Below are 26,873 nucleotides of genomic sequence, written 5' to 3'. Positions count from 1 at the left end.
CTAAGTTGTCCCCTCTAGCTCTTCGCCTAGCCTTCCTCTGCTCTGGGCTGCTCTGATCTGCCTCCACCCTCGGGGCGCTTTCCCTAATACAGAACCCCAAGTCCCAGAACACGCCCTTTCGCACCTTCTCTTCAGCGGGGGTCGTCTTTCAGTAATTTTCCACAGAGCGCTGTCCAGTTCCATCGTCCATCGCTTGGCCTTGAGTCCCAGACACCATCCGCACTAGGAGTTACGATTGGCGCATTCCAATGCACTCCCATGTCTGGCTTTAACTTCATAAGTCAATTCATGAACAAAGAGCTTCTCTACTAACGAGCAACTGTCCTTGCACCTGGGGTGAGATCATGCAAGGCAGACATACTTCGCATCTTTTAACTTGCAATTTACTACAGCCTAAAACCTCTACTGGAATAAATCCTTTTTGGCCTATTGCCCTCGGCTAACATAAGAAAATACCAGGCCTTTCGCCTCAACGATATATGCGAATTCTGGCCACTACTTCGGTTACACAAGCATGTCTAAATCACAGTATTGACATTTACGTCTTCCTTTCATGTGTGGTCAAACTAAACAGTCTACAGACACGAATTCTATACTACACGTTTTTAACATCACATTGTTTTCAAGTAAGCTAAACTCTATGCATTACTCTAATACGTTCACAATATGCTTGTACATAGCTACCACTTCTATTTAAATCGATATAGGTTACACAATTCTTAATACATTGCACACAAAATACCTGAAAACACATTTGATTATATGCGGGTGCCGACTAACAGCGAATATAACGCACCCCTACGATTTCAAACTTTTAAGCGCTACATCAGTTCCCCCCTTTGATGACATCTGTCATCACACCATTACAATCTTCTTCTTTAGAACTGATTTAAATGTTAAACCGCACTGGTCATGACTCTGCCATGTCGAACTCCCTCCATTCTCTTAAGACTCTCATATTGCTGCTCCTGAAACTTCGCCATTCTTCTCTCGTTTGCTCTAAGAGCTCTTTCAACTTTGCCTCCTTGATACCACTTCCATGCTTTCACGCATCCCCACAAACAAATCACACAAACCGCAGCAATGATAATTGGCTTCAACACTGATCCAAGAAATCCTCTTCCCAAATTCGCAAACCACGTTCCCACTCTTCCAAATCCTTTTCCAATCTTTTCCCACACATTCTCCTCCGTCAGATCCATAATTTCCTTATGAATAGTTGTGATGTTGTCTATGTACTTCCCTAACTCCTTCGTGTTGTCTGGAATATGTGTGCAGCATTCTTGAACCTTCAATAATTTGCAGACTCCGCCTTCCTTGGCTAATAATACGTCTAACGCAAGGCGATTCTGCATAACCATATTCCGTATCGACAACATCTCTCCAGCCACCAACAACAAAGACGTCGCCGCATTCATAGACAACTCATCAACTACAGTCGCCAACCTCCTGATCTTCACGTCATTCAACACCACACCCATACTAGGTATCATTGCTCCATATATATCACCAATCACTGCACCTGTATTTACAGCCCTACGTCTTCTAGAATGTTGTCTCGTCTCTAGCAACTCCAAGTCCTCTGTGTGATAAATCTTTGGGAATATGATAGCCAAATAGCATATGCCATACCAATTTGCAGGTAGCCTGACATAAGCATTCTTCCCACATACATAATACACTGTCGGAATTACTTGTACCACACCTTGCATGAAGTCCTTAATAGAGGCTTCCATGGTGAAGGTCTGAGAACAGGTGCTATGTCCTACTGCGACCTTCTCCGTAGCGGATTGAGGCCGTCCAATACACAAATTCCCTTTCTGTACTTCATCTAACGCTATTGGTCCATAGCTTCCCTTGGACTTGTGAGCTTTCTCCTCCTCTGTCCAATCTACTGGACTATCTCCGGTGTCTCGTGTCTGGGTCAACTCTCTATATCTGTCCTCTACTTGATCAATGAATTTCTTCTCCGTCCCAGATAACGCACATGTCAGGTTATACCTGTGAGCATGCGCAGTATCCAACTTCACAGTCGGTCTAAAATACTTCAGGAGTCTGTCCTCTTTCTTATAATAGTCGTATTTATTCAAATGCTTGATTGCTGGAACTTCAGGAAGTACCGTGTCAAAATTTGAAAAGAAATACTCGAACTGTCTCCTGTCGTAAAATAAACTGAGCAATAAACTACAAGAAATCCCATATGTCAATGGGAGGTGATGATACTTGATACCTTCATCCACTGAAGCAGGCAACTGCATACACACATAACAATCTTTCACATCCATCGCATCAACATATTCATACAACAACTTTGCATATGCATTAAGCTTAAAATCACCCCTCGACAAATCCATGTGGAGTCTGCGATCCTCACTTAACTTTGATGTTCCCTGTTCTCTGATACTGACATCTCTCTGTCCTGGGGTAATAGGTGTGGGTGCTCCCTGAACCTTCCCCTCCTGCCTGTGAGCCACCATGTACGAACTTATCACTACTGCAAATATAGTGACTATCACAACTCCTATCAATGTGCCTATTATCAATCTAGCCCTACGATGTGTGTTTGCAGGATCTGCCATCTTCGGAATATACTCAATGTCCAATACAGTCTCTGAAATGGTAAGTCTCTTTCTCATTAAAGTCTCTTTTATGAACCTTTGGCAAAGCTCCCTAACTTTTCTTCGTTCTACAACGGAAAAATCCCTAATTTTATTCTTCTTCCGCTCGGATCTAGGTTATCTTCTTCCCTGCTTGCAACCCTCTCAAATCAGTCCAACATAACTGCTGGTCCCAACAGTTCCAGGACTCCCTGCAATATTTCGAGCTTAAGGATGATCAATTCTTGTGGATCTGGCACAGCTGTGAACGTCGGGAACTCTAAATTGTCCAAGATCATACCTCGAATGACACTCAGGAATGGTGGACTCGGAATGTGGATAGTCAGAATTCCTTCGATCTCCAGTCCCGGAACTTTCAGCAACACTTCCACTCTCTGGAGCGGGACACTGTTGACCAATGTCATCGACCTCAATCTTCCCGTGCTCGGTAACCCTGGCATCAGTCACTGGATATGCCCACTCTGGTGAAGCGTACTTCCGACTTGGCACTCTAGTTCTCTTTGACCTTCTCACAGTACCTTGAGGATACTCCTCGTCACTTGATTCTTCTTCTGGCTCCTCCGAAACTGGTGCAAGATCTGTGTCCGGTACCAACCTCAGGTTTACCCGTTTCTGTCTTGCGGGCCAAACCCTTTCTGCTTCTGTGGCATCTCCGGTCTTCCCTTCGATACCCTGTGCACTAGCCTCCTCCTCCTCGGCAGAACTCGATTCCGTACTGCCCACTGCACCTCTTGCTCCTTCGCCTGTTTCTGGGTCAGTACTTCTTCCACGTTCTTCCTCGGCTCGATTCAGTGCACCATCAGCTGCTTCAGCAACCCTTGCAGCTTGACTGGCCCTCTCAGGTGGTTCTGCCGGGTCTGCTGGATTTTCGTTCTCGAGAGGGGCTGTATCTTCTAAGGGTGCTGGAACTCTACGGGTATGGGAAGCATGCACCCAGTCCGGTAAACCTCCACACTTGACGGCTGTGTTCGTAACGAGGATCACTTGAAACGGGCCGCGCCACCTAGCATCCAAGCAACTCTTCCTCACGTGCTTTCGGACTAGGACCCAATCGCCTGGGCACAAGTCGTGGCACAGGTCACTCGCAGCTGGAACCGTTGCTGTCTGCACCTGCTGAGACACAGAACGGACCACGTCAGCAAGGCCTTTACAATAGTCCAGGATCATATCATCAGTGATATTTATCAGAGCAGTAGCAGGTATTGCAGGCAAACGCATCGCTCTTCCCATGAGGATTTCATGGGGTGACAACCCAGTCCTTTTATCAGGCACACTCCGGAGGCTCATAAGGACCAAAGGTAATGCGTCAGGCCATTTCAGGGACGTAGACGAACACACCTTCGCCATCCGAGCCTTCAGAGTTCCATTCACCTGCTCAACTATCCCTGAAGCTTCTGGTCTATAGCTACAGTGTAACCTCTGATCTATATTCAAAGCAGCACAAAGCAACTTCATAACTTCGCTGTGGAAATGAGTTCCTCTGTCCGATTCAAAGGACGTCGGGAACCCGTACCTTGGAATGAGTTCTCTCAATAATAGTTTTGCTACCGTGAGTGTGTCACATCTGCGTGTAGGGTATGCCTCCACCCACCTGGAAAAGACACATACTATCACTAATATGTACCTCAACCCATTACACTTCGGCATTTCAACAAAATCAAGCTGCATCCTATTGAAAGGTCCTCCTGACCTCCCTATGTGACTCAACATCACAGCTGTCCTCTTTCCTACATTCATTTGTTGACAAGTGACACACCTCTGGCACACAGTTTCAGCCACTGCCCGAAACTTCGGGTTGTACCAAGTCTGACGAAACACTCTCATCATTGCGTCTCTACCAAGATGTACAGCACCATGTATCAACCTCACCATGGGATTCAATAAACATTCCGGCAACACTGCTCGTCCATCATGCGAAACCCATATATCCACATCTCCTTTCTCACATCCAGCTCGTATCCAACTGTCTCGCTCCTGATCTGAGACCCCTTCCTGGAGCTGTTTCAGTTCCTCCCATGAGTCCGCCATTGCTAACATCTGATCATACACCGTTTTCTCCTCAGTTTCCTCAACATAAGTCTCTGTGAAATTACATCCCTGTTCTGCACAAAAACGAGCTACTTCGTCTGCATAATTGTTACCCAATGAGACAAAATCATTTCCCTTCGTGTGTGCAGCACATTTAACAACGGTAATTTCATCAGGACCTTGCAATGCTTCAAGCAATTTTCGCACATGGTCACCATTTCTTATGGGTGAACCTGAAGACGTCATAAACCCTCTCTGGGACCATAGCTGTCCGAAGTCATGAACCACACCAAACCCATACTGGCTGTCCGTGTAAATTGTTACATGGATCTTGTCGGCTGCCAAACAGGCACGAGTCAAAGCAATGAGCTCAGCCACCTGCACGGAGTGTACTCCTTCTAAACAAGCGGCTTCAACCACCCCCGTGATGGTGCATACAGCAAACGCTGCTCTCAGTCGACCGACACTGTCTCTTAAACATGAACCGTCCACAAAGAAAATCTCATCTGACACTGGGAGCGGTTCATCGACAATGTCAGGTCTCGGTTTGGTGCATAGTTCAGTAACGTCGAGACAATCATGGTCCTCACAATCTTCATTATCATCTATATTTGGAACAGGTAACAATGTAGCAGGATTTAAAACAGCACACCTCTTCAGTATCACATTATCGGCTGCAAGGATAACTTGCTCATAACGAGTCAGCCTATTATTCGTGAGGTGCTGTGTTTTAGTCCTAGTCATCAACAATTCAACAGAATATGGCACGTGTACAGTAAGAGGATGACCCATCACAATGCTCTCACATCTCTCGATGCTGACACCTGTTGCCGCAATGGATCTGAGACATCCGGGCAACGCAGAAGCTACTGGATCTAGAGTAGCTGAGAAATAGGCAACTGGTCTACGGACACCTCCATGATTCTGAGTTAACACTGCTAATGCGCAACCTTCTCTTTCGCTGCAGAACAATGCGAATGCCTTGTTGTAATCCGGCATTCCCAGCGCAGGAGCGCTACATAAGGCTTCTCTCAGCCTCAGAAATGATTTCAAACAGTCGTCGTCCCATGGTACCGGATCACTTACATCCTTTCGCGTCAGCCGCTGTAAAGGCTTCGCTTCAAAGGAAAAGTTTGGGATCCACTGGCGGCAATAACCCACCATTCCCAAAAACATTCTAACTTCCCTCTGCGTCGAGGGAACTGGCATTCTCAGAATCGCATCAATGCGATCTGGAGACACCTTCCTTTTACCCTTCTCAATTCTGTGCCCCAAATACTGTACCTCAGGTAAACAGTATTGCAGCTTGTTTGGGGACACCTTGTGACCATTTTCTCCCAAGAAGTTCAGCAGCGCAATCGTATCAGTTCTGCAAGCGTTTTCCGTTTCTGACGCAACAAGCAGATCATCAATGTATTGCACCAAAACAGAGTTTTGTGGCAACACAAGGCTTTCTAGGTTTTTCTTCAAGAGTTGATTAAAAATCGATGGGCTCTCCGTATACCCCCGTGGGATACGACACCACGTTAATACACGATTTTCTAGTCTAAATGCAAAAAGAAATCTGCTCTCTTCATGTAGGGGAATCGAAAAGAATGCTTGACACAAGTCAATCACTGTGAACCATTCAGCTTCACATGGGATCTGGAACAGTATCACAGATGGATTCGGTACCACTGGACAACATGGAACAACTATGTCGTTTATTTTTCGCAGGTCTTGCACTATCCTGAACTTCCCACTTGGTTTCTGCAGTCCCATAATGGGCGAATTACATGGACTACCCATGATCTCCACCAGTATTCCCTGCCTAATCATAGACTCGATCACGGGTTTAATCCCTGCAATCGTCTCAGGTGATAGTTTATACTGAGGGGTTCTCGGGAATTCCGCGTTTGGCTTAACCTGTATCTTTACCGGTTCCACTCCCCTGACTAAGCCAATCTCCTCTCCACTCAGGTCCCACACGTCAGTCGATACTGACTCCCTCAAATCCCGTGGAAGCTCCTCTACTGTCAAAGCTGGGTACATTTCCACACACACCCGCTGATTTGCAACCTTACAGGTCGCGTCATCATCCCTTGTCTGCACCTCTACTCCCTTCGGGGTACAGTAGATTGTGCAATTGAGCTTACACAATAAGTCCCTTCCCAACAAACAAACAGGACTAGAATCGCACACCACGAACTGATGTCGATCCCTAAAGTTTCCTATCCTGACTGGAATCGGTTCTGTCAAGGGGCTAACTAGCCTCTTGTTCGCCACTCCAACCACTTGTATGCTTTCTCCAGAAAGGGCTACCCCCGGAACTACTGCTGATCTTATAGTTGACCTGGTAGCCCCCGTATCTACCAAAAAGGTAGTAGGGTGTCCATCGAGTTCTGCTTCCACAAAGGGTCCTCTCTGATCTACCTCTAAAATGGCCCTAAGTATGCAATCATCATCCTGGCCTAAACTCAACCGGGCCAACAAATCTGTATCCCTCTCCTCGCCCACTTCAAACATGGGCATCTGCAAATAAGTGCGAGCTCCCTGCTGTATATTCTGTATCCTGGGTGGCTGGGGAATCTGCACTTGCGGGATGCCGGTCCCCCCTTGCATCATCCTCGGTGTAGTCACCGTCTGTACCTGTTCCGCCCCAGGGACCTGAACCATTCCTCCCTCCATCTGTTGCTGATTATAGGGGTTCAGGGGACACTCGCGCCTCCAGTGTCCCACCTGGTGACACTGGTGACAAGCGGTCGTCTTTTTCAGAATCGCTACATCTATGCCTGTCCTAGGGTCTACGGGCCTCGGCCTTCCCTGACCCTGCACATTCTGATTCCCTGTCTGATAGTTTCCCTGTCTCCTTACCACTGGACCCCCACTCGGCGGTCCCTGAGCAGCTTGCATCTGAATGAGCAATAGGTTATCTTTCATCTTCTTGTGCTTCGACTCAATCTCATCCGTGCAGTACCTGGCGTACCGCAAGATCTCATCCACGGGCTTATTCTGCCAACAGATCAAGTGCTGCTGTATCATGAGACTAACCTCGGGCTTCAAACCCAGCACGAACTTAGACACAAACTGTCCCATATCTTTCGTTTCCAGCTCATCTAGGCCACTGTACTGCTTAAAAGCCTTCAAAAGTCTATCATAAAACTCATGTACTGTCTCCTTTGCCTCCTGCACCGTCCTGTCTATTTTCACCCAATCAATGTCTTGAGGTGAAACCTTCGATTTCAACTAGGTAATCACTTTCTCATACAGCCTCATCACCGCTGGCGACGGACCATTTGTAATCATATTCCTCTCAGGCTCATAGTCCAGCCAATCAACAGCAATCTTACATGCGTTCCACAGATCTCCCGGAACCACAATATCGAATAAGGTATTTAGGTCTATCCACAACACCTTCGAAATCTTGACAAAACGCTCAACTTGCTTGTACCAATCTGCAGGCTTCTCGCTAAGCCTGGGAAAATCATTCGTAAATGATGCCAAATCCCCCCTGCTCCATGGTACATGCACATATCCTCCATTCGCCACTTCCCTCAGGGGAAAGGTCTTTGCTAATAACAACCCTTCGCCCGGGGTTCCTCCTTCCGCTCCCTTAGAGGTCTTTTTCTTTGACCATTTCTCCTCCCATTTTTCGAGCATCAGCCATGGTCGCATGGCTAGAACCAGTTCTCTAGCATGTGACCTCAATCCAACAACCCTCTTCTCCTCCAACTCTCGCTCTGTATAATGCTTCCTATGACTTCCTTGCAACACCCTAGTCTTGGTTAAGTCTACCTCATATTCCTTCGCCAATCCCCTCAACTTTTCGTGTGCCATTCGTGCTTTCCGAATCACATCTTTTGCTACAAAAAACAGCTCATCTGGACTGTAGGATACTATTCTCTCAAGAGGTAGACTTCCATATATGATTTCATCTACCTCTGCCTTGAGCCTTACTATGTCTATCATGCCTGCCTTCAAGGCTCCTTTCAACACCTGACAACTTGCTCCATGTCTCTCGTCATATTCACATTCTGGTTCCTTCTCTCTCCTCTCTTCTGGTGCTTCTATAGGAGCAGAATAACTCCTAAAGTTATCCCGAGCTTTCTCCGATTGGCCCACATTCGGGTTCAGATGCCTCTCTGACGGTACCCATGACCTTAAATCTGATCTCGACTCCATCAGATTCTTCGGCCTCACCGATCTCTGGTCCTCTTCGCCCCTAGATGTATCTGACACCGCTACCAATGGTGTACTCCATTGTACAGGGCTTGGAGGTCGGGCCATTGCCCCTTCCAACCCACTTTCCTCACTTTCTCTCCTCGTTCTTTCTGCCACTTGTTCGGACCTCTCTCTTTCCTCCGATTCCGGACTGTATATCGACACAATCGGTCCAATGGTGACCGGTACCCTCAATGCATCCGGTAACCTCATCTCCCTCTCACCCCACCTATCGTCTGCTTCATCTGGATTATAAGGAGGTGGTTTCTCGTCCAACAATCTTTGCAATACTCCATCATCAGAGTCACTCTCTTCATCCTGTGCTTTCACATGCCTTATCCCCGTCGAGTCTATCAATAAGGGATACAGTTTCTCTTCCTCAATTGTCTGCACTCTCCATCTTTTCTCCGCTGCGTCCCACTTGGCATCCTGAAATGCCCTGATCGACTTTCTCATCCTTTCCTGGCTTCTTCCCTTTTCCTTATCATGCGCTGCTCTAATCCACGCATGTAGTGCTTCGAACTGTGCCGGTCTTGGCAAGGGTTTTAAGAACCCCATCACCGACTTCAGCTGGTACAGCACCGCTAGTCTAAATGAGCCATACCTCGGGAAAGCTAGTTCCCCTTCACCTTGCGTATTCTTGTGCCAATTCTCGATCCAAACTATAGTATGTAACCCCACATTCTTTGCCATGTAATGTGCTGGGGTATCCTCGGGAGGGGCTTCTTCTCCCTCACGAACAACCACATGCCTATCGCCTCTACACAATTCTCGCAAAACCCTAAGACACTTCATGATGAGCGAATTTGATCTTGCGCTCTGTTTACTTCTAGTTCTTAAATCCTCCAATAACAGCGCGACTCACACCAACTGGCCTATCACAGCGCGACACTCTCTGACGTCACCTTCCTCCGTTCGCAGCAGTTCCCTTCTCCAAACACGTTTCACGCTTGCTCTCGTCCCATTCATACACTGAAATAACCGATTAAGTTACTTCTCTGGCTGTCCGTCCACAGCCTCTGACTGTTCGTCCACAGTCTCTTGACCTTGTTGACCTCGCTTGGCGCCCGTCTGCCCCCGTCCGGCCAGACAAATCGCCACTGATAGGTTACTGACACTCCTATCCGCACACAACAACCCACGACCAGCGTTAAGTTGCCATACACACACACGTTCGCTCCCCCTATCTCAGTCCAGGTGATCGATGGTACCTCACGATCTCCTTTGGGTGGTCAACAAAATCTATCTCAGGTGTCTTCTACACCACAACTCCCGGGCTGCGCGCGCTCACAGCCTGATCTCACAATCACACAACATACACATCAACTCCGCAAGACATCACACAACAAATCAACACCGCAATCTACAACATCTCATTAGGTTCATACTCACTCCTGGAACTGCTATTTTCTGCCGCACTGCTACTCGCCATCGATGCTCGTCTGCTGCCGTCTGCTGCTCGCCATCTGATGATTCACCATCCCTTATCGTCTCTGGGCCTCAAGGATCACTTATCTTTATCTAATCTAATCGTCCCTCGCTATCGGAAGTAACCATCCGTCTCTGCTACCAACTGCTCCGGCCCATTTTAGTATCTCGCAATTATCTACTAGAACCCACTCTGGTCGGATGGAACTTTTTACTTGCCCAATAGCGTGGAGGGAATAAACACAATTATCAGAAAATGCTGTCCGCAATTTGTCATAATCAAGGACTCGAGACTTAATCTCTTGGCTCTCTGGCTTTTATTATCAGCATAAAGATTTGAAGATACAAAGTCCTCAATACGAGGCACAGCAAGTACATAGGCACTAACACAAATGCTACTCTGCGAAGAATCCGCATACGGCTAAAAATAACTAAAAGCACAATTTCTAAAAGCATGAGGTAGAAAACTACCAAGCCAATGTCGATATTAGGGACACTGGACCATACCATCTCTGTCCCTACTCTGTACTAAATGACATCCCTACTTAGCAATCCCTTGAGACCCTCAATCGAGTAAAAGGTGTCAGAGTGAAACCTCCTAAGAAGTCTTCACTTAGAGAGCTTGATCTAAGGTGTCCCCTCTAGCTCTTCGCCTAGCCTTCCTCTGCTCTGGGCTGCTCTGATCTGCCTCCACCCTCGGGGCGCTTTCCCTAATACAGAACCCCAAGTCCCAGAACACGCCCTTTCGCACCTCCTCTTCAGCGGGGGTCGTCTTTCAGTAATTTTCCACAGAGCGCTGTCCAGTTCCATCGTCCATCGCTTGGCCTTGAGTCCCAGACACCATCCGCACTAGGAGTTACGATTGGCGCATTCCAATGCACTCCCATGTCTGGCTTTAACTTCATAAGTCAATTCATGAACAAAGAGCTTCTCTACTAACGAGCAACTGTCCTTGCACCTGGGGTGAGATCATGCAAGGCAGACATACTTCACATCTTTTAACTTTGCAATTTACTACAGCCTAAAACCTCTACTGGAATAAATCCTTTTTGGCCTATTGCCCTCGGCTAACATAAGAAAATACCAGGCCTTTCGCCTCAACGATATATGCGAATTCTGGCCACTACTTCGGTTACACAAGCATGTCTAAATCACAGTATTGACATTTACGTCTTCCTTTCATGTGTGGTCAAACTAAACAGTCTACAGACACGAATTCTAAACTCCACGTTTTTTAACACCACATTGTTTTCAAGTAAGCTAAACTCTATGCATTACTCTAATACGTTCACAATATGCTTGTACATAGCTACCACTTCTATTTAAATCGATATAGGTTACACAATTCTTAATACATTGCACACAAAATACCTGAATACACATTTGATTATATGCGGGTGCCGACTAACAGCGAATATAATGCACCCCTACGATTTCAAACTTTTAAGCGCTACATCAGAAACATAATTTTTCTTTATCATTCTTTAGCTGTCATGACAAAAAAAAATCCCCTTGCTGGGAATGTGGCCTGCCATCTGCAGGAAGGGACTAAATCCTTGTAATTGCATTTGCCACGAAATTTCCTAAATAAGTGGCCATACTTTTAAATGATGAAGAGACCCCTTTATAAATAAAATTACAAACTCTCATCCAAAAAAAAATCACAAAGGTTTTTCTTAAGAACCTCATTCTCTTCATTATTAACACTGCAGCCAACTATCAGCAAACAACAAGGATTTGAACCCTCAAAACAGCAAATATATTAAAACCAGCATACAGAACTAAAGTGCACTAACCTAGGCAGTTGCTTTCCCAAACACTTCCCCAGACAAGTGACTGCTCTTTAACAAGCAATACAGTGTATATGACCATAGACAAAACTTCCCAGCAGCCTTGGCCTTCTACAATGTAATTATTCACATATGAGTACAAATTCAATCTAAAATAAACAAACTCGCCACAGCACTGACACAAAGTAACATCTTCACATGCAAAGCCCTGTGTGAAATTAACTTAATGCAAAACAAAGTAATATTTTCACACAGAGCCCCAAAAGGCAGGCAGCTGTGTGATTTTGACCTAAAGACATCAAATCTTCAGTGTAAACACCAAACAAGCAATGAATAAATCTATAGTGTAATGTACTTACCTCTAGCAGCAACAAAAGAGGAAGATGTGTGTGGACTACTGATATTTATTGGTGGAGATGTCCTTTGTTTGTGTTAATAACTTCCTTCCCAGGGGAGCAGGATTATGGGATTCGTAGAGTTCTCTGAAGTGCTGTTCAAAATAAAGCAAGAGAGACTACATAATAGATCTACCTGTCTTACAATAAAAGTAATTCTTCCCCATAATTGAGTCTAAAACGTTCACATTTCCAGATCAAGTATTAATCAGTCAAATGTTCTTAACTTCCATAACACATCACCCTATCTGTGTTTCTAGGAACCCTATTCCTTCAAAAGTATAGTAGCTTTGTCCAGTCACTGTTATGGAATGTCTAGCTACTGGGTATGTGTTGTCTTTATTGGTGTTAACTTGTATGGGTTTCTTTAAAGTAAATAAATGTGCCTGAGAATGATACATTGTTAGTTGTTATGGGGAGTAGTGTGTTGAGTCAAATTTGGGCTGTGCGTGCAGATTTTACATTTCCCCAACTTTGAGATACAATTATTTCGCTGTGTATTGAAAATAGCTTCTTATCACCATATCTTGTATCAATTTATTTTTTTAGAATCTTAGGCTGAACATATTCCCTAGATGTTTATGAACCATACCATCCTGACTGAGGGCATCCTAATGTTTTAGTATCCCTCATTTTATGATAGGTGACTGGTTGCTGTATGTGGATATCAGGCTTACTATACTTTCCTTCCTACTGGAATCACTAATTTGCATCCTACTTTTGGGTTCGATCAGTAAATCATCTCTGATTAAGAGTGTCTACCTGCTGCTTAAAGTACACTTTCGATTACTTCTAACTCTAAATCAATTTAGCACTCCAAGTTTAGGGTATTCCAAACCCTCTATAGTACTTCAATTCCTCCGTGCCCTTGCTAGTTCTCCACAGGGAATACTCCACGTGAGTGGTGTTGGTTGACTGCTTTTGGCGTAGAGTAAACTGTTCCCTGCAGTTGATTTTCTATGAAGGAATATTTCAAGCCATCCATCCTTGGTCTCAAGTCTCAAATATTGAAAATCAACGTTGGTACTTCCATAGTTCACTTCAAATTTAGCTTATTATTATTCAATTCAACAAAAATTTGAGAGTTTCATATGGTAAATAGATGCAACCACAGTACCACTGGGGAATTTATCTATCCATTTTGAACTTTCAGAAGGACAAGCATATGACAACATTACAAGTGGTTTTCGTTATTTAATTTATTTAATGCATTGCATGAGTCAGGCGGTCAGGTTAAGAGACAGTTGGAACTCCAATAAAGGCGATTATAAACAGGAATCAGGCTATATTTAATGGAGTAATTTCCTGAGACTTGACCAGTTCAGAAAAGTAATAGATACAGCTTCAATTTCTGGGCCGTTATAAATGTTGTTGCTTTCAACTCCTTGTTTACCCTGCAGTGGCGTAGCAAGGGGGCTGGAGGTCCACCCCGGGCAGCAAGAGTTTTGGGGGCAGCGGCCTCCCCCCGCTGTTACCTGCCGTCTCTGGGTGGAAATTACAAGCACCCCCCACCCGCTCCTCAATGCAGCAAACACAAGGACCACCATGGGAAGCCAAATGGCTAGCTACGCCACTGTTACCCGGCCTGTGTTTGCACCACACCACCCATTCCAACCAATGCTGACCAGTGATTCTTTAGCCAGGATATCTGGAGCAGATGACTACTACAGGCCTCATTCTGAGTTGCATGTGTTTTTATCTTGATTGTATAGTAAATCCTTCCCAGTATCATGCAGTTAAAAGTTAAACCCACAGAATGGGGATTAAACATATAGTAAAGATTTTATGAGTTGTAAAACCACATGGAATTCCAATTCCGTGGGGCTTAACACATGCATTTTCCATCAGCTCTGAGTAAGTATTAAAAGTATGTAGGAACTTTTAAGGAGGGTGGGTGATGAAGGATGGGTATGGGGGAGTAATGGAGGAAAGGGAAAGGAGTTTTCAGGCAGGGTGGAGCATTGTATTCAGAACAAAAACGTGGAATGAACCTTGTCTGCTGCAGCCAAAGCCTCTTGTCAATTTACTGGGTGGAAATACTGTGTGCTAAACTTGGGACAGGCTCACACACATCTGGAAAACAGGTGTAGAGAAAATGACCCACTTGGAATAATGTGGACCAGAATTCCATAATGTAATTCTGTTCCGTCTGACTCTTAAGGAGGTCCCATATGTAAATACCTGGAGCTTCAGAATCCATGGTTTTCAATGAAAATGCATCAATTTGTAACAAGAACAACCACATGGTTCTTTCACGTTTAAGGGAAAGCAGGATTTCAGTGCTGAAGAAAGCCCAAGAGGGCTGAATCCTGTCAAGCTGTTCATACTCATAACAGTGTCTTACACATCACATACTCTTGTTTTTAATCTTTTCCTCACCACTCACACAATGAAGTGTAATATCCATAGGGGAGGTGATCGGGATTTTTAATCCTCATGTGAATCCTCTGCCTCTTTCTCCCTGTAAGTACCCTCTACATAAAAAAGGGCCTGTCTGCCAATAGAGGATTCTTTGGTGAGCGCAGGAGGACCGATGATGAAGCATGGCACCCAGGTGGATGTGAGGTCATCGCGTACACTTTTATTAATATTCCTTAGGTCCTCTAAATTGACAATAGGGACACAAAAGTATTCTCAGGAAAAAGGGAATTGTTGAGAACACAGGGGTTTCTAATTCAACCTCATATGGTACGTTTGCTCAATTGTGATAGTGTATTTCACGTTTAACGAACATCTACTCAAATTTGGAATGGGCTAGTTGTCTGGCATGAATTTCTGCTCCTGTTGATCAAGAAATACTCAGGTAAATAAATATGATCCCTGTTAAAAGGCACGAAACATCTGTGAGGGATCGCAAACAATAGATGCATTAGAAATGAATGGTGCCGTTTGGCCATAAAAGCTGATCTTAGGAATATGGGCATGTCTGATTGGGCTAAGGGCTAGAAATATTTCATGGTCTAATAACCGTCCTCCACTTGTTCTCTTCATAGGTGAAACCCACATCCATCTGTCCTTGGGATTGTCCACCCTTCTGAATCTCACAGACACTGCAGTCAAGGAGAGGATTCTACAACAAGTAAGTAATAGGCTTGATGCGTGGATGGGGTTAGCATGTTCCAAAACACAGTGCCCCCTAATCTTGATTTTAATTCCTCCATTCTGGTTTCACACAAATACTCGACGTGATCCACAAATAATTTGTTGTGACAACCTCTTGTAGCACTCCTAAATAAGAGTATAACAAGCGTCAGTCACACCCATTCACAGCTGTGACAACCTCTTGTAGCACTTCTGAATATGAGTACAAAAAGCGTGAGTAGCACCCATTCACAGTTGCGACAACCTCTTCTAGCACTTCTGAATAGGAGTACAACAAGAGTGAGTAGCACCCATTCGCAGTTGTGACAACCTCTTGTAGCACTTCTGAATAGGAGTACAACAAGCGTGAGTAGCACCCATTCACAGTTGTAACAACCTTTTGTAACAGATCTGAATAGGAGTACAACAAACTTGAGTCGCATGCATTCATAGTAGAATGCATGTGAATGAGGCGCCTAGTTTTGAGAGATTCAAATGGGAAAAATATTGAATTACCTTCTGTAATACATTAAGGCCTAATTTCTAAAGTTCACTTGGTCCCTTGCTCATAATATATAGGCACAGACTAATACAGAGCTCTTCCAACTATGACGCGGGCACTCTCGCGGGGGATTGGTGAGGGGCATGAATTAATCTCAGGGAGAGCTCCAAGGTCTGGCCAAGAGGTTCATTTAGTACTTAACTGGGAAAAATTGACAAGCATCACGGTGAAAACATTGCTGTTAGGGGTAGGCGTAATGTTTCATTCCTCCTGTGGAATTGATGGAATTTTGGTGACTGCATTACTCTTTGATGCCGCGTTCCAACCAAATTCCGCCAGTCGCCGCATGGCAGAATATTTCTCTTGCGAGGCTCCAGGAAATGTGAGTTGGCAAGCACGAACGAGAATTGGCATCCCCTAGCGTGATTTTCTAACACGGTTGGACGTATGCAGTCATGAGCAGTCACAGTCTAAGGGCTGCAGTTCTAGTAGATTTGCTGCCACTCTTGATTTTCCACTTGAGCAGTGCTGCTCGCGCTGATTTTTCAGTGCTGCTAACGCTACTGGCACCAAATTTCACCTCGAGATGCACATTTTACGCCTGTTGGCGGAACTTCGCTGAGTTTTATGTAACTCTGTGAGTTACGCTCACCCCTACTTGCTATGCTTTTAGTGAAAAAAAGCAGAGTGGCCATTTCATAATAAACTATTAATCACAACAGTTGGCACTCACGACTTGGTTGAAATACAGGTAGCAAATAACCCCCCTCATTGCCCCCCCACCCAGATCCCATTTCTGATAAAGGGTCACTATGTGGACACTTTTACACTTTTACTGAGCCTGGGCTACCAATGGTATGTTGCCATCATGCATTTTATTAGATTTTTTAAAGGAATAATTGAACCAAACTACAGTGTCTGAACTTCTGAATATGTGCAGAACACCAATTTGGACCCATTTCTTATGAGCCATTCTCAGCCAGCCCTGGCATTTTAGCCAACTATGCAACTGAATTTTGGGACTAGTAATTTCTCATTTAACACAGTAAAGAAAGGATACAGAATTGTTTTAGCTTGAGTCCCAGAACTGGCTGCTGGGGATGCATATGAAATATGGCCAGTTGTCAATGGGGTATAATAATGTGCCAAAAAAAAGTCAAGAGAGAATATCACTTTTCAATACTTATTATGCGTGCTTAAGTATTTTGTTTCCTTTGCTTACAGTATTTTTTTAATTCATCTATGCGATTTATTTTGAGAAAAAACACAGAATATTACTTGAAAAATGTCTAAACTGCCCCTCTGAAATCCCCAATCTCATTTGAAATATTTGGCTTGCGTCCTATGTTTTACCCTGAATACAATTTGTGTAAAAAATTGGAGAGCAAATCAGTTGTCTCTGTATATGATTCAGGTTGTGCCATCAAGCACTATTTCATTCTTAAGCTTGCTTGCAGTATTTAATGTTTGCCGGGCAGTAGTGTTTTAGTGGAGAGCTAAAGCAGATTAGGAAGGATACAAAAGGTAATTTCTCTGCCCTCAAGGAAGTGGCTAAATGAACAGAGTGACAATTTCTTTTGATCGCTGGTCCATTTTTACAGTGGGCAGAAACATGTGTTCAGGAGAAGAGCACTATGTAGTGCTCTCTGCCACTGACCGTGGGACTGAGCCTCTGTGAACCTGTCTGTCCCTCTCCTTTAGAGCTGCTGCCTGGCGGTTACCAGGCCATTCACTAGGTGGCAGATATGGTCCACTTACATAATTGGGGTCATATAAACACAACTGGAGCACACACCCGAAGCTAACCTTTGACCTTCATAGAGCACACCTAATTCTTCCCACATTTGTGACACCATAAACCTTCACTTTTCCAATCAAGTCTATCAAGGAAGGTTGCCTCAAGCCCTTCCTGGTACTCTGCGGTGATTCAGAGACACACTTGTGGTAAGAACATGTCATTTAAGTGATATACCACAATATAATATATTAGTACATACATCATATTGCTTTGCCAGTTAAAACACAGCTTAGCTGAAATGCATGGAAGCATCTTCGACACCTACCATTTGAGTTGTCTTCAATTTTCCTCACCTTTGACCACCACACCTTGCACAATAGGCTGTGTGAAGCAAAAGGGATGTCTAATATGTATTAAGATTGACTACAAATCTCTCTAACAAACTGAAAACCAGAGTGATGATAGGTCAGGAGAAGGTTGAAGTTTTGCAGTGTAGCGCTGGATCCCATACGGATCTTGTTTGTCCCTTCTCCTGTGTAACATCTCTATATAAGCCATTGAAGGAATTGCTCATCAACATGGATGTGAGCTTTCAAAACTATGCTGCTATTGCCCAGATTGTGTTTGGACTGACACAAGATTAAACACCTGATGCCAGGAAAATAGTGGCAATCTTGTCTCCTATTCATACATGGATGAATATGAGTCAGTTGATCCTGAACTCCTCCATAGCCGAGTTTTTGATTATAGGTGCAGATCATTGGTTGAGAAAACAGAATTATCAATACCATTCCTTCAGGGTGGAATATTCCATTATTAAGTTTAAAGATGCAGTGAAAATGCCTGGAGTCTGGTTTAATGAGAAGCTCTGTATGGATAATGGAATAGGATCATTGAATTGTCTAATTTCCATCTGGTGCTGCTGTGAAACATGTGTCATCTTCTAGCATTGTAACATAGTTCTACCATCGCAAAAGCTGGAATAGGATCTAAAATTGATTAGCCAAGTGCATAGCTAACCAGGGCTTTTAAAACCAAATATAAATGAACTTCAGGTCCTACAGAATTCAGCTGCTCAAGCATTATTTCACCTCACGAAATAAGAGCATGTCTCTTCAGCTTTGCGTTTTTTGCACTTTCAGTTGCCTCACTCATACAAATTAAGACAATGTACTGTGACAACCAGGACATTCTTTGGCACCGTTCTCATTTATCTTTACCTCATACAGCCCTGGTTGAACCTTTTGGTCACTGGTGGAAAAGTCTTATGGTGCCTCCAAAAACTGTGATAAACAAAGCATTGCATGTGAATACTAGTGGTTGGTGAGATGCCCTTCCAGAAGCATAGCACAATAAAGAGCTTAACCTTTTAGGAAATGAATGCAGGCCCACCCAAAATAGGCCTGACCCTCTGCCTTACAAAATGGCAATTAGAGATGCGCAAATAGGCCTGGCCGTGTATAGTCTGACAGACCCATTAGCTTTAAGCAGGGAAAGCAGCAGGGATATCAGAACGGGATGCAAGCCTGGAGAAACCTGAACCAAAATTAGTCAAAGAAGCTCCATGATTGTGTGTATTGGTATTTCTACTGTGCAGACCTAGCTAGAAAGCAACGGACCACTGTACACCACTTGCAGGAATGGAAGACGAACTAGATCAGACATTGTGAGGATTACAAAAAAACAACTCATAAATTACATTCTACATTTTTAGGTTTTGGCACATGACAATTGTAGTATTCAGAAGCAGAAAAATGAATAATTGATTATAGTCTCTCAGATGATGTTATCCTTACCCACAGTAATGTAACTTAACCCAACAGATTAATATTGTAAACAGATTGGCTTTGACATGTATTTGACGGAGCAGGAGTTGTTTGTCTTTATAAGATTGACTACTTATGATGATATTGAAGAAATGCATAAAGAATTGATATGCAACATGATGAAAACCAAAAAAATCATTAAAAAACTATTGTATCATGAAAGTTCAGTTTGGGGGTTATTTTTTCCCTGCAAGAAGCAACAACCATGTTTCTCTGTTGCAGCTGAACCAGTTCATGAGGAAATGGTTTCCTGACAGCAATATGACGCTGACCTGGAAGTATGGGAGGGTCAAGTAGACATGACGAAACAAGAGTTAAAGAAGAAGACATGCCTGCTTCACAGAGACAGCTGGGACCCCTCTTCTCTGGGTTAGAGCTGACAGTGCCGTAACAGCTGTTGAACTGCAACTTATACAGGCCACCGCCTACTGCATATGCATCAATGCTGTGAATCACAGTTTTATTGCAATGTCATTATTTATAATATAGAAGACATGCTTTCTTAACTGAAAGACATTTATGGCAAATTTCAATTCTGGGCAAATTGCTGTCGTTGCGCTGTCATAATGAGATGCGTTCAAACTTGAGCGTCCATCTTGAAATCAATCCATTTCACAAACTGACCACTTTTCCAAATAATTTTTAACATATAAAAATATTCAGTCAAGAACAACACTCACAAAGGGTTTGCAGCCTTCACTATGAGTGCCACCTGTAAAAACGCTAGTCTGAACAATTTGGTGTATCCAATAACCTACTGGGGAAAATGTAGGATTGGGTGAAATTCACAATAAGAATTTTGAAAATTAATGGAAACCTACACATATTTGAAACACTCATTTTTTGGATTTGGAAATACAAATATTGGTGTAGCAACATTTCAGTTTCAAAACTCCAATTTAAATTCTAAAATGAAAGTGCAGGAAAAAAATGCCTAGGTTATATGATTTTTTTAATATTTACAAAAAATTAGTTTCAAATGTAACCAAATGTAAGTTACATTTAAAATTAGAGGCACGCAGATAACAAATTGATCTATCAGAAATCCAAATCACATGATGTAAATAAAGTAGAGTCAGATACAAGTTGTAGCCAAGTATTAGCCCTCAGGTGTGTCTTCTACATTACCATATCTGTGTACTATATCATTTTATTCTTACACTTATATTCAAGAAATTTTAGTCCCTGACACATTTTATTGTAAAAGTCTTCTGTGGGGTGCAACATTTGAAAAGTTGGTGTCTGCCCTCTGCAAGAAGTTGGCAACCTATGAAAAGAATCACAGGTGAAAAGCCCTGCAATAAAAGTATTTTGCAAGACAAAAACCTAAAAAAAACTATTTTTTTCTGACTAATATTTTCAAAAAACGTTTCGTAAATTATCCTTTGCAGAAAATATTTTCACACAAATCTATATTTACCAAAGCTACCAGTGATACATAAAACACCAACACAACAATCATCAGGCAGACATACAGACCCACGTATGACAAGCCTATGGATGAATGTAAAGAATCTGATTTGGATTTGAGTGACACAGTTTAGTAAATTTCACTAATGGATTCACCTTGATTCTCAGCACTTCCTCTACATATTATAAGATTCTCCATTGCCTCCAAACTCTGAAAAGACACTTGTGGAAATTATTTCAGAATTCATCCATGAGAATGACCCAAATGTGCAATAAATTCAATATCTGCCTACCTTAGACCACAGTACACCAATCATGCCAGTATATCTGAGAAATGAGGCCCTTAAGGTGGTTTGGGTACACGGTCAGTGAATAAAAGGGTATGCATTGTGAGCCTTCAGCAATCAAAGCTCAGTGACATCCTATTGGACTGGATGGAGTATGCTGGCTCCTCTATACCCCTTCTTGCACTTTAGTTGTTAATAGTCAGCAAAGCCCAAATTTACTAGCACTTACATGTCACAACAACACTGCCAAAAATAACATACTGTGAATAATATTTAATTTAGTGTGTTGCTATTTATGAAAACTAACACATATCATTTGGAGAAGCAAATACTGAACAATTTGTTTTTAAATTACCAATATATATGGCTAGTTCCCCTGCATGACAAATGCAATATTAAATTAAATTAAAAGAAGTTCCATTTTATCCAGTTATATGGACATTTCTTATTAATACTTTGTGGTGTGGTTTTCAATGTCTTATTCAACAGTATATCAAATTGGAAGTCCACATTACAATGAATGCGATACAAGGCGATGAAACAATATTGCCAGACCCAATCACAGATTAAGCTACTCCCACACTTGTACAAAATAAGAATTTGCTACTCAGAGTTTTTAGTAAATAAAAAGAGTGTTTCACCATTACAATTGGCTGTCACTTGTCTACAGCACCCTCTACATATGAAGTCAAACAAGGCTTTCCGTTTCTTAGTGGACTATGTGTTAAGCCTTTGAGTGTGGATAAGTAAAACAAATCTCTTTACCCAGTCCAGCACCTCTAACAATCAGCAGCAGTCAGCATTCAAGAATGTTGTTTTATTTGATGATTTTTTGTTTTTTGAGGTCTATTGTGACATTATTGTTCACTGGAGAACTCTGTTAAATGTCGAGAGATGTTGCACATGATCAAATGGCAACAGATCTGGGTAAGTTATCCACCTCTTTGCTAATAAACAATTGTGGAACAGTCGTTAGAAGCTCTTTTGATCAAAAGCAGAAAGCCAGAGCAACATTTGCAATTTGTGAATGCCATTTGCAATTTGTGAATATTAATGATTCTGTATTAGTCATTTCTTATATAGCAAGTATGAATCATAATGATCCATAATCCTTCTTAGGCATTGTTTTAGTACATAAGGAATAGTAAATTGTGAATTGGTATTTAACATAAATTGCATTTTCGTTATGGAATTTTTGTACTTGATGCACCTAGCTTTGTGAGAAGCTTTGCATTGCAAACCTGATTTGACAAAGCAGCTACCAGGGGCAAATACTACAATTCCTCAACGCAAATTTTATGAAGGACTCTATTTTCTGCACATGGTCTCAATTCAAGCCCTTTCTCTGGAGCAAAAAATAAAGGAGAAGAAGCTGGTGACAGGGAGGGCCTAATAAACTCATTATTGAAGTTTTCTTTTCAGTACTGCTTAATTTATTATGTTTTTGATTCAGTGAGCACATACACTTAACTACAAGTTATTGATAACCTTGTTCCAGATCAATCTAATAATCATAATGTCTATGTGAGGGGTAAAATGTTTGCTTTGTTCTTAATAAATTCTTCACTGGACTCTTTGTAACAAGGGGGCAAGGAAGATGCACAAAGAATAACCGGGTATATACCATTTTCTACAGGTATTATAGAAGAATGACTCTCACCAGATTTATGTGTAGTCAGACAACTACCCCTGACAAAAAGTCATGAATGCCATTCCCAAAATCCCTTTGAACTGGCAAGTCAAAGTAATAGTTTGCTTTATTGTTGAAAAACCATATCAACAAATTCATATTTGTTTGGAAATATACTGACCTGAGGACAAAAACGCACTATCAACTTCCTTGACTTCCTCAGAAACATTTTCCTAATTACAGAAATATGCAAATATTAAGCAAAATTAATGCCCATATAGTTTCCTGGCGTTTCTGAATCTAAAGGGCCAGAAGTCACCTTCTCCCATCCTTATGAAAAAATAAATGTCATGGGAACTATCTATGGAGCCACCGTAGACCACACAGTATTCACTAACCATTTGGGAACTAATTTAAATTCTTCACTTGATAAGGCAGCTCCTTTCATTGCCCAAGGAACTTATAGCCTGATTTAGACATTGGCGACTGGTACTCCATCGCAATAGTGACAGATGATCCATTTGCCTTGTTACTAGGAAATTATCTCCTAATATAGTTGTAATAAGGCGGATGGGATAGTCAGCACATGTGTGAGGGAGTACCCAACTGTCTATCTCTAAATAAGGCCCCTAAGTTTCTGCTAGCTTCTGCCTTTCGATTGGAACTGCCAAGAGACGCTAACCTTGCAATCCAAATCCTGACGAGTGATGATGTTTTCCAGCGTATTTAACCTGACACTACTACTGTGTAGGTTTGTTTTACACACAAAGTAAGATGAATAGGACAAGAGAGAGAAACGGAGACCCTGGATAGCATTACACTGCCTGGGTGCACATCTAGTTTTACTTTTCAGTGCTGTAGTATAGATATGGAGAAACAAAAGGACATTTTTAGTATGGCTGTAGAGAGGACCTTGAAGTTTAACTTCTGATAAAGTAAATGATATATTTGATGACACTCTCTGTGTTTTCCACTCTCAATTATGAAAACCAATTTAGCATTTCATCTGAACTGAAGTGTAATTAAGGTTGATATATTAACAGTGAATCACACTCAGGGTTATAACGTTTGCTGACGAGTGCTGCCTTCACTATGCTGAACTAGCTTGCTAAGATTCTGTGGACACTCAATGTAACAAGTTGAGAACTGTAGCAAGAAATGCATCCATTAGTATTGTACATCTCAGTTATACTCCTGGCAATCACATATCAGATGTTACTGATATCACCGCACTGTACAACATTAATTCTGTGCCAGCATGATTAACTTACAATTATTAATTAGTATTCACACAAAACTCTGTGGAATAAACAAGTGTCATAGAATTCATAATCTTGATGGATAAGATCTTATGAAATTAACATGAGCAATAGAGTTTGTAATCCTTATAATTGACTTCTTGTGAAAACAAACAAGTTCTATTAAGTTTGAAATCTTAATGGTTGACTCCTTTGTGAAAAAAATAAGTGCAAGTCCATATCTTTGCAAGTGTGATGTGAGTTGCTTCTCGGACTTCAGCGTGTCTTTGGTTGATTTCACAGAAGAAAAGATATCAAAGATTCCAACACATGATAAAAGCTGCAACAAGTATTTATCCCAATTGCCTAGCAAGGATGCCATCGAGCATGAGGAATTTATATGCTAGGCATTCAAGATGGCTGCCATGATTAGCAAGTTTTGTGGGTGCCCTGTGGTCTCATGGGACATGTAGTCCTATTTGTCTTTACACAGATTTTTCAGGATGCAAGCCCTAATGGGGTACAAGACTTCTATCTAGGTAGCTCACACACTGTGTACCCTCCCATCCTGTTCTGCTACTTGCAACATGCATGTTCAGAATAGCGTGAAATGCTGGAAGGGCACATAAAGGTAAGCATATTCCAAGCCAGATGCTGACAGCAGTACTATCAAGATATGTTTCTTAATTGATCTAGGGTTGTTTCTTCAGTCAATAACAAAATGACTAGACTTTCCACAATATAAACATAGCTTCTGTGTCGTTCTTTCTTCTTTAAATATCAGTCTTACTAATTGCATAGGTTCTCACCTTTCTCTGACTATCGTCTCTTCTAACTTAGGCTGGACTACCGATACTTTAGCTTTATCTGAAGAGTGTTCAGATAAATGATAACCACCTGTACCATACATGTATGCATGCTACACGTGTGTTATGTTTTTACTAGGGGTGGGCGGAATTTGTGTAGTCGCGCTACGCAAAGTTCCGCGAAACAGTAAAAAATCTCCGCGAGCTACGCAGAATTCCATGAGCATGCGGAATTGCTTGTTCCGCCCGTTCGCGATGCGTTTTTCCTGTTTGAGGATGCTGTTTGTGTGCTCAGGGGGAAATATCTTGCGAACTTGCCCATGCGGTCGCCAATTGGCGCGGCCATCTTGTTTCACTTGTCCCGCCTGCTCGTGATTGCAATCGCACACTCTCGCGGGATCACACGGCCAGCTAGGAAAACTCGTCGGCGAACACAGGGATCCCGGTAAGTCGCTACCGCACGCGCAAACATACATTTTGAAAGCGTGAACAAGGAAAAAATTCCGCTACGCCGCAGATCGTGGAATTTTCAGCACTTCCGTGTTCTGAGAGGAACACAGAATTGCCAAATTCCGTGAGCGGAGCGGAATTTACCGCCCAGGCCTAATTTTTACAAACATTACCTGGTTGCTCCCTTGTGACTCTTTGGCAAGAGTATACATGGACCAACTCATCAAAGCAGGTCTCAATGAACAGACAAGTCATGACCCACGCATATCAATCAGCGTACCTGTATATATTGCTTCTTGAGCATGCAACAATGCCAGAGACTATCAGGCTTACTTATTCATTGTTGTTGTAAATTCTGGCATCCTTTCACCACAAGTGCACACAGAAAATAAATCTGCAAATATATTGTTTAAGGCTCAGTGTAAGACAATTTTTATGCAGAATAAATGAAACACAAAACTTAGCAATAGCTTTAGAGTAATCAGAGGATGTAAACATTATGAAACCCTGCAGCATATTCTACATTAGCAAGAGTCCCTGTGTGACTAACCTATAACAAGTATTGCCATAATGGGGCCCAGCAGTTCAACAGAATCTACACACATTTGTTCCTTTACATCCTTTATATTTGTCAGAACAGTTGACCTGTTTACCAGCCAAGGCAGTCTACATGAGAAGAAAGGTTAAGGGACAAACAGCGTAGATGTCCTTAGGTAGCTCAACTCAGAGCTCAGAACTGCACTATTCTGCTTTCTAAGATGTAATCAAAATCGTCACCTATGTCTCTGAGAGAGCTATGGATAGCCAAAATATATATTCTAAGCCATTTATGTTGAGAAATATAAACTTTGTGATGCAAGGTGAGATGTGTGAAAATGGGAGAATTCCCTTGCACACTCTTGTGAAAGGCTAAAGGGATTCTGCTTTCACATAAATGCCAGAATGTCCACAAGGGTAACTCTATATAATAAGTGGACATCCATATAGTAGATTTCAATACCCAAAAAGTGGCCCCACCGCAGTTTCTCATTGATCAGTACAGCAGGTATGGGCTCATGCAAGGAGCAATAGGGCAATGCACATGAGTTGGCCCAGCTGGCTCCCAAGTCTGCTTTCCCCTGAAATATCATCAATATGTCTGACAAGCAGAATAAATCTATAAGTGCCGCTCTGAAATATATTTGGATATCATCAGCATACAAGAAGATGCAATGGAGATGTGTCTTATCTGGAGACCCCAGCTTGCTCTTATCTCACGGATCGTAGCCGCTAAGAGTTCAACAACCAGGGAAAAAAGGAGGAGAGTGAGTGGGCAGTCCTGCTGCCTCCTGCTTCAACTCTGATCATTTGTTTTCTGAACTCATATTTTTCCAGCATCTGAAGCATATATATTTCCAGTTTACAGCATCGAATGCCTTTTCTAGGTCTAAAGCCAGGCACGTTGAG

The 26,873-nt window shown here is 42.6% G+C and overlaps 1 protein-coding gene across 1 annotated transcript in view; it reads left to right on the top strand.

Annotated features, from left to right (window-relative positions):
* The window catches only part of LOC146786156 (uncharacterized), a 111,300-nt gene extending 88,576 nt beyond the window's left edge, over positions 1-22,724 (top strand). The window contains exons 4-5 of the mRNA XM_085635678.1: positions 15,453-15,538; positions 19,829-22,724. Coding sequence (XP_085491804.1) covers positions 15,453-15,538; positions 19,829-19,903 — 161 coding nt within the window. The 3' untranslated portion in view covers positions 19,904-22,724. The remainder of the gene's footprint in view (positions 1-15,452; positions 15,539-19,828) is intronic.
* Positions 22,725-26,873: the final 4,149 nt, after the last annotated feature.

This window comes from Triturus cristatus, chromosome 11 (assembly GCF_964204655.1).
Source record: "Triturus cristatus chromosome 11, aTriCri1.1, whole genome shotgun sequence".
In the NCBI taxonomy this organism is placed as follows: domain Eukaryota; kingdom Metazoa; phylum Chordata; class Amphibia; order Caudata; family Salamandridae; genus Triturus; species Triturus cristatus.
This window is presented reverse-complemented; position numbering and strand designations above follow the sequence as displayed.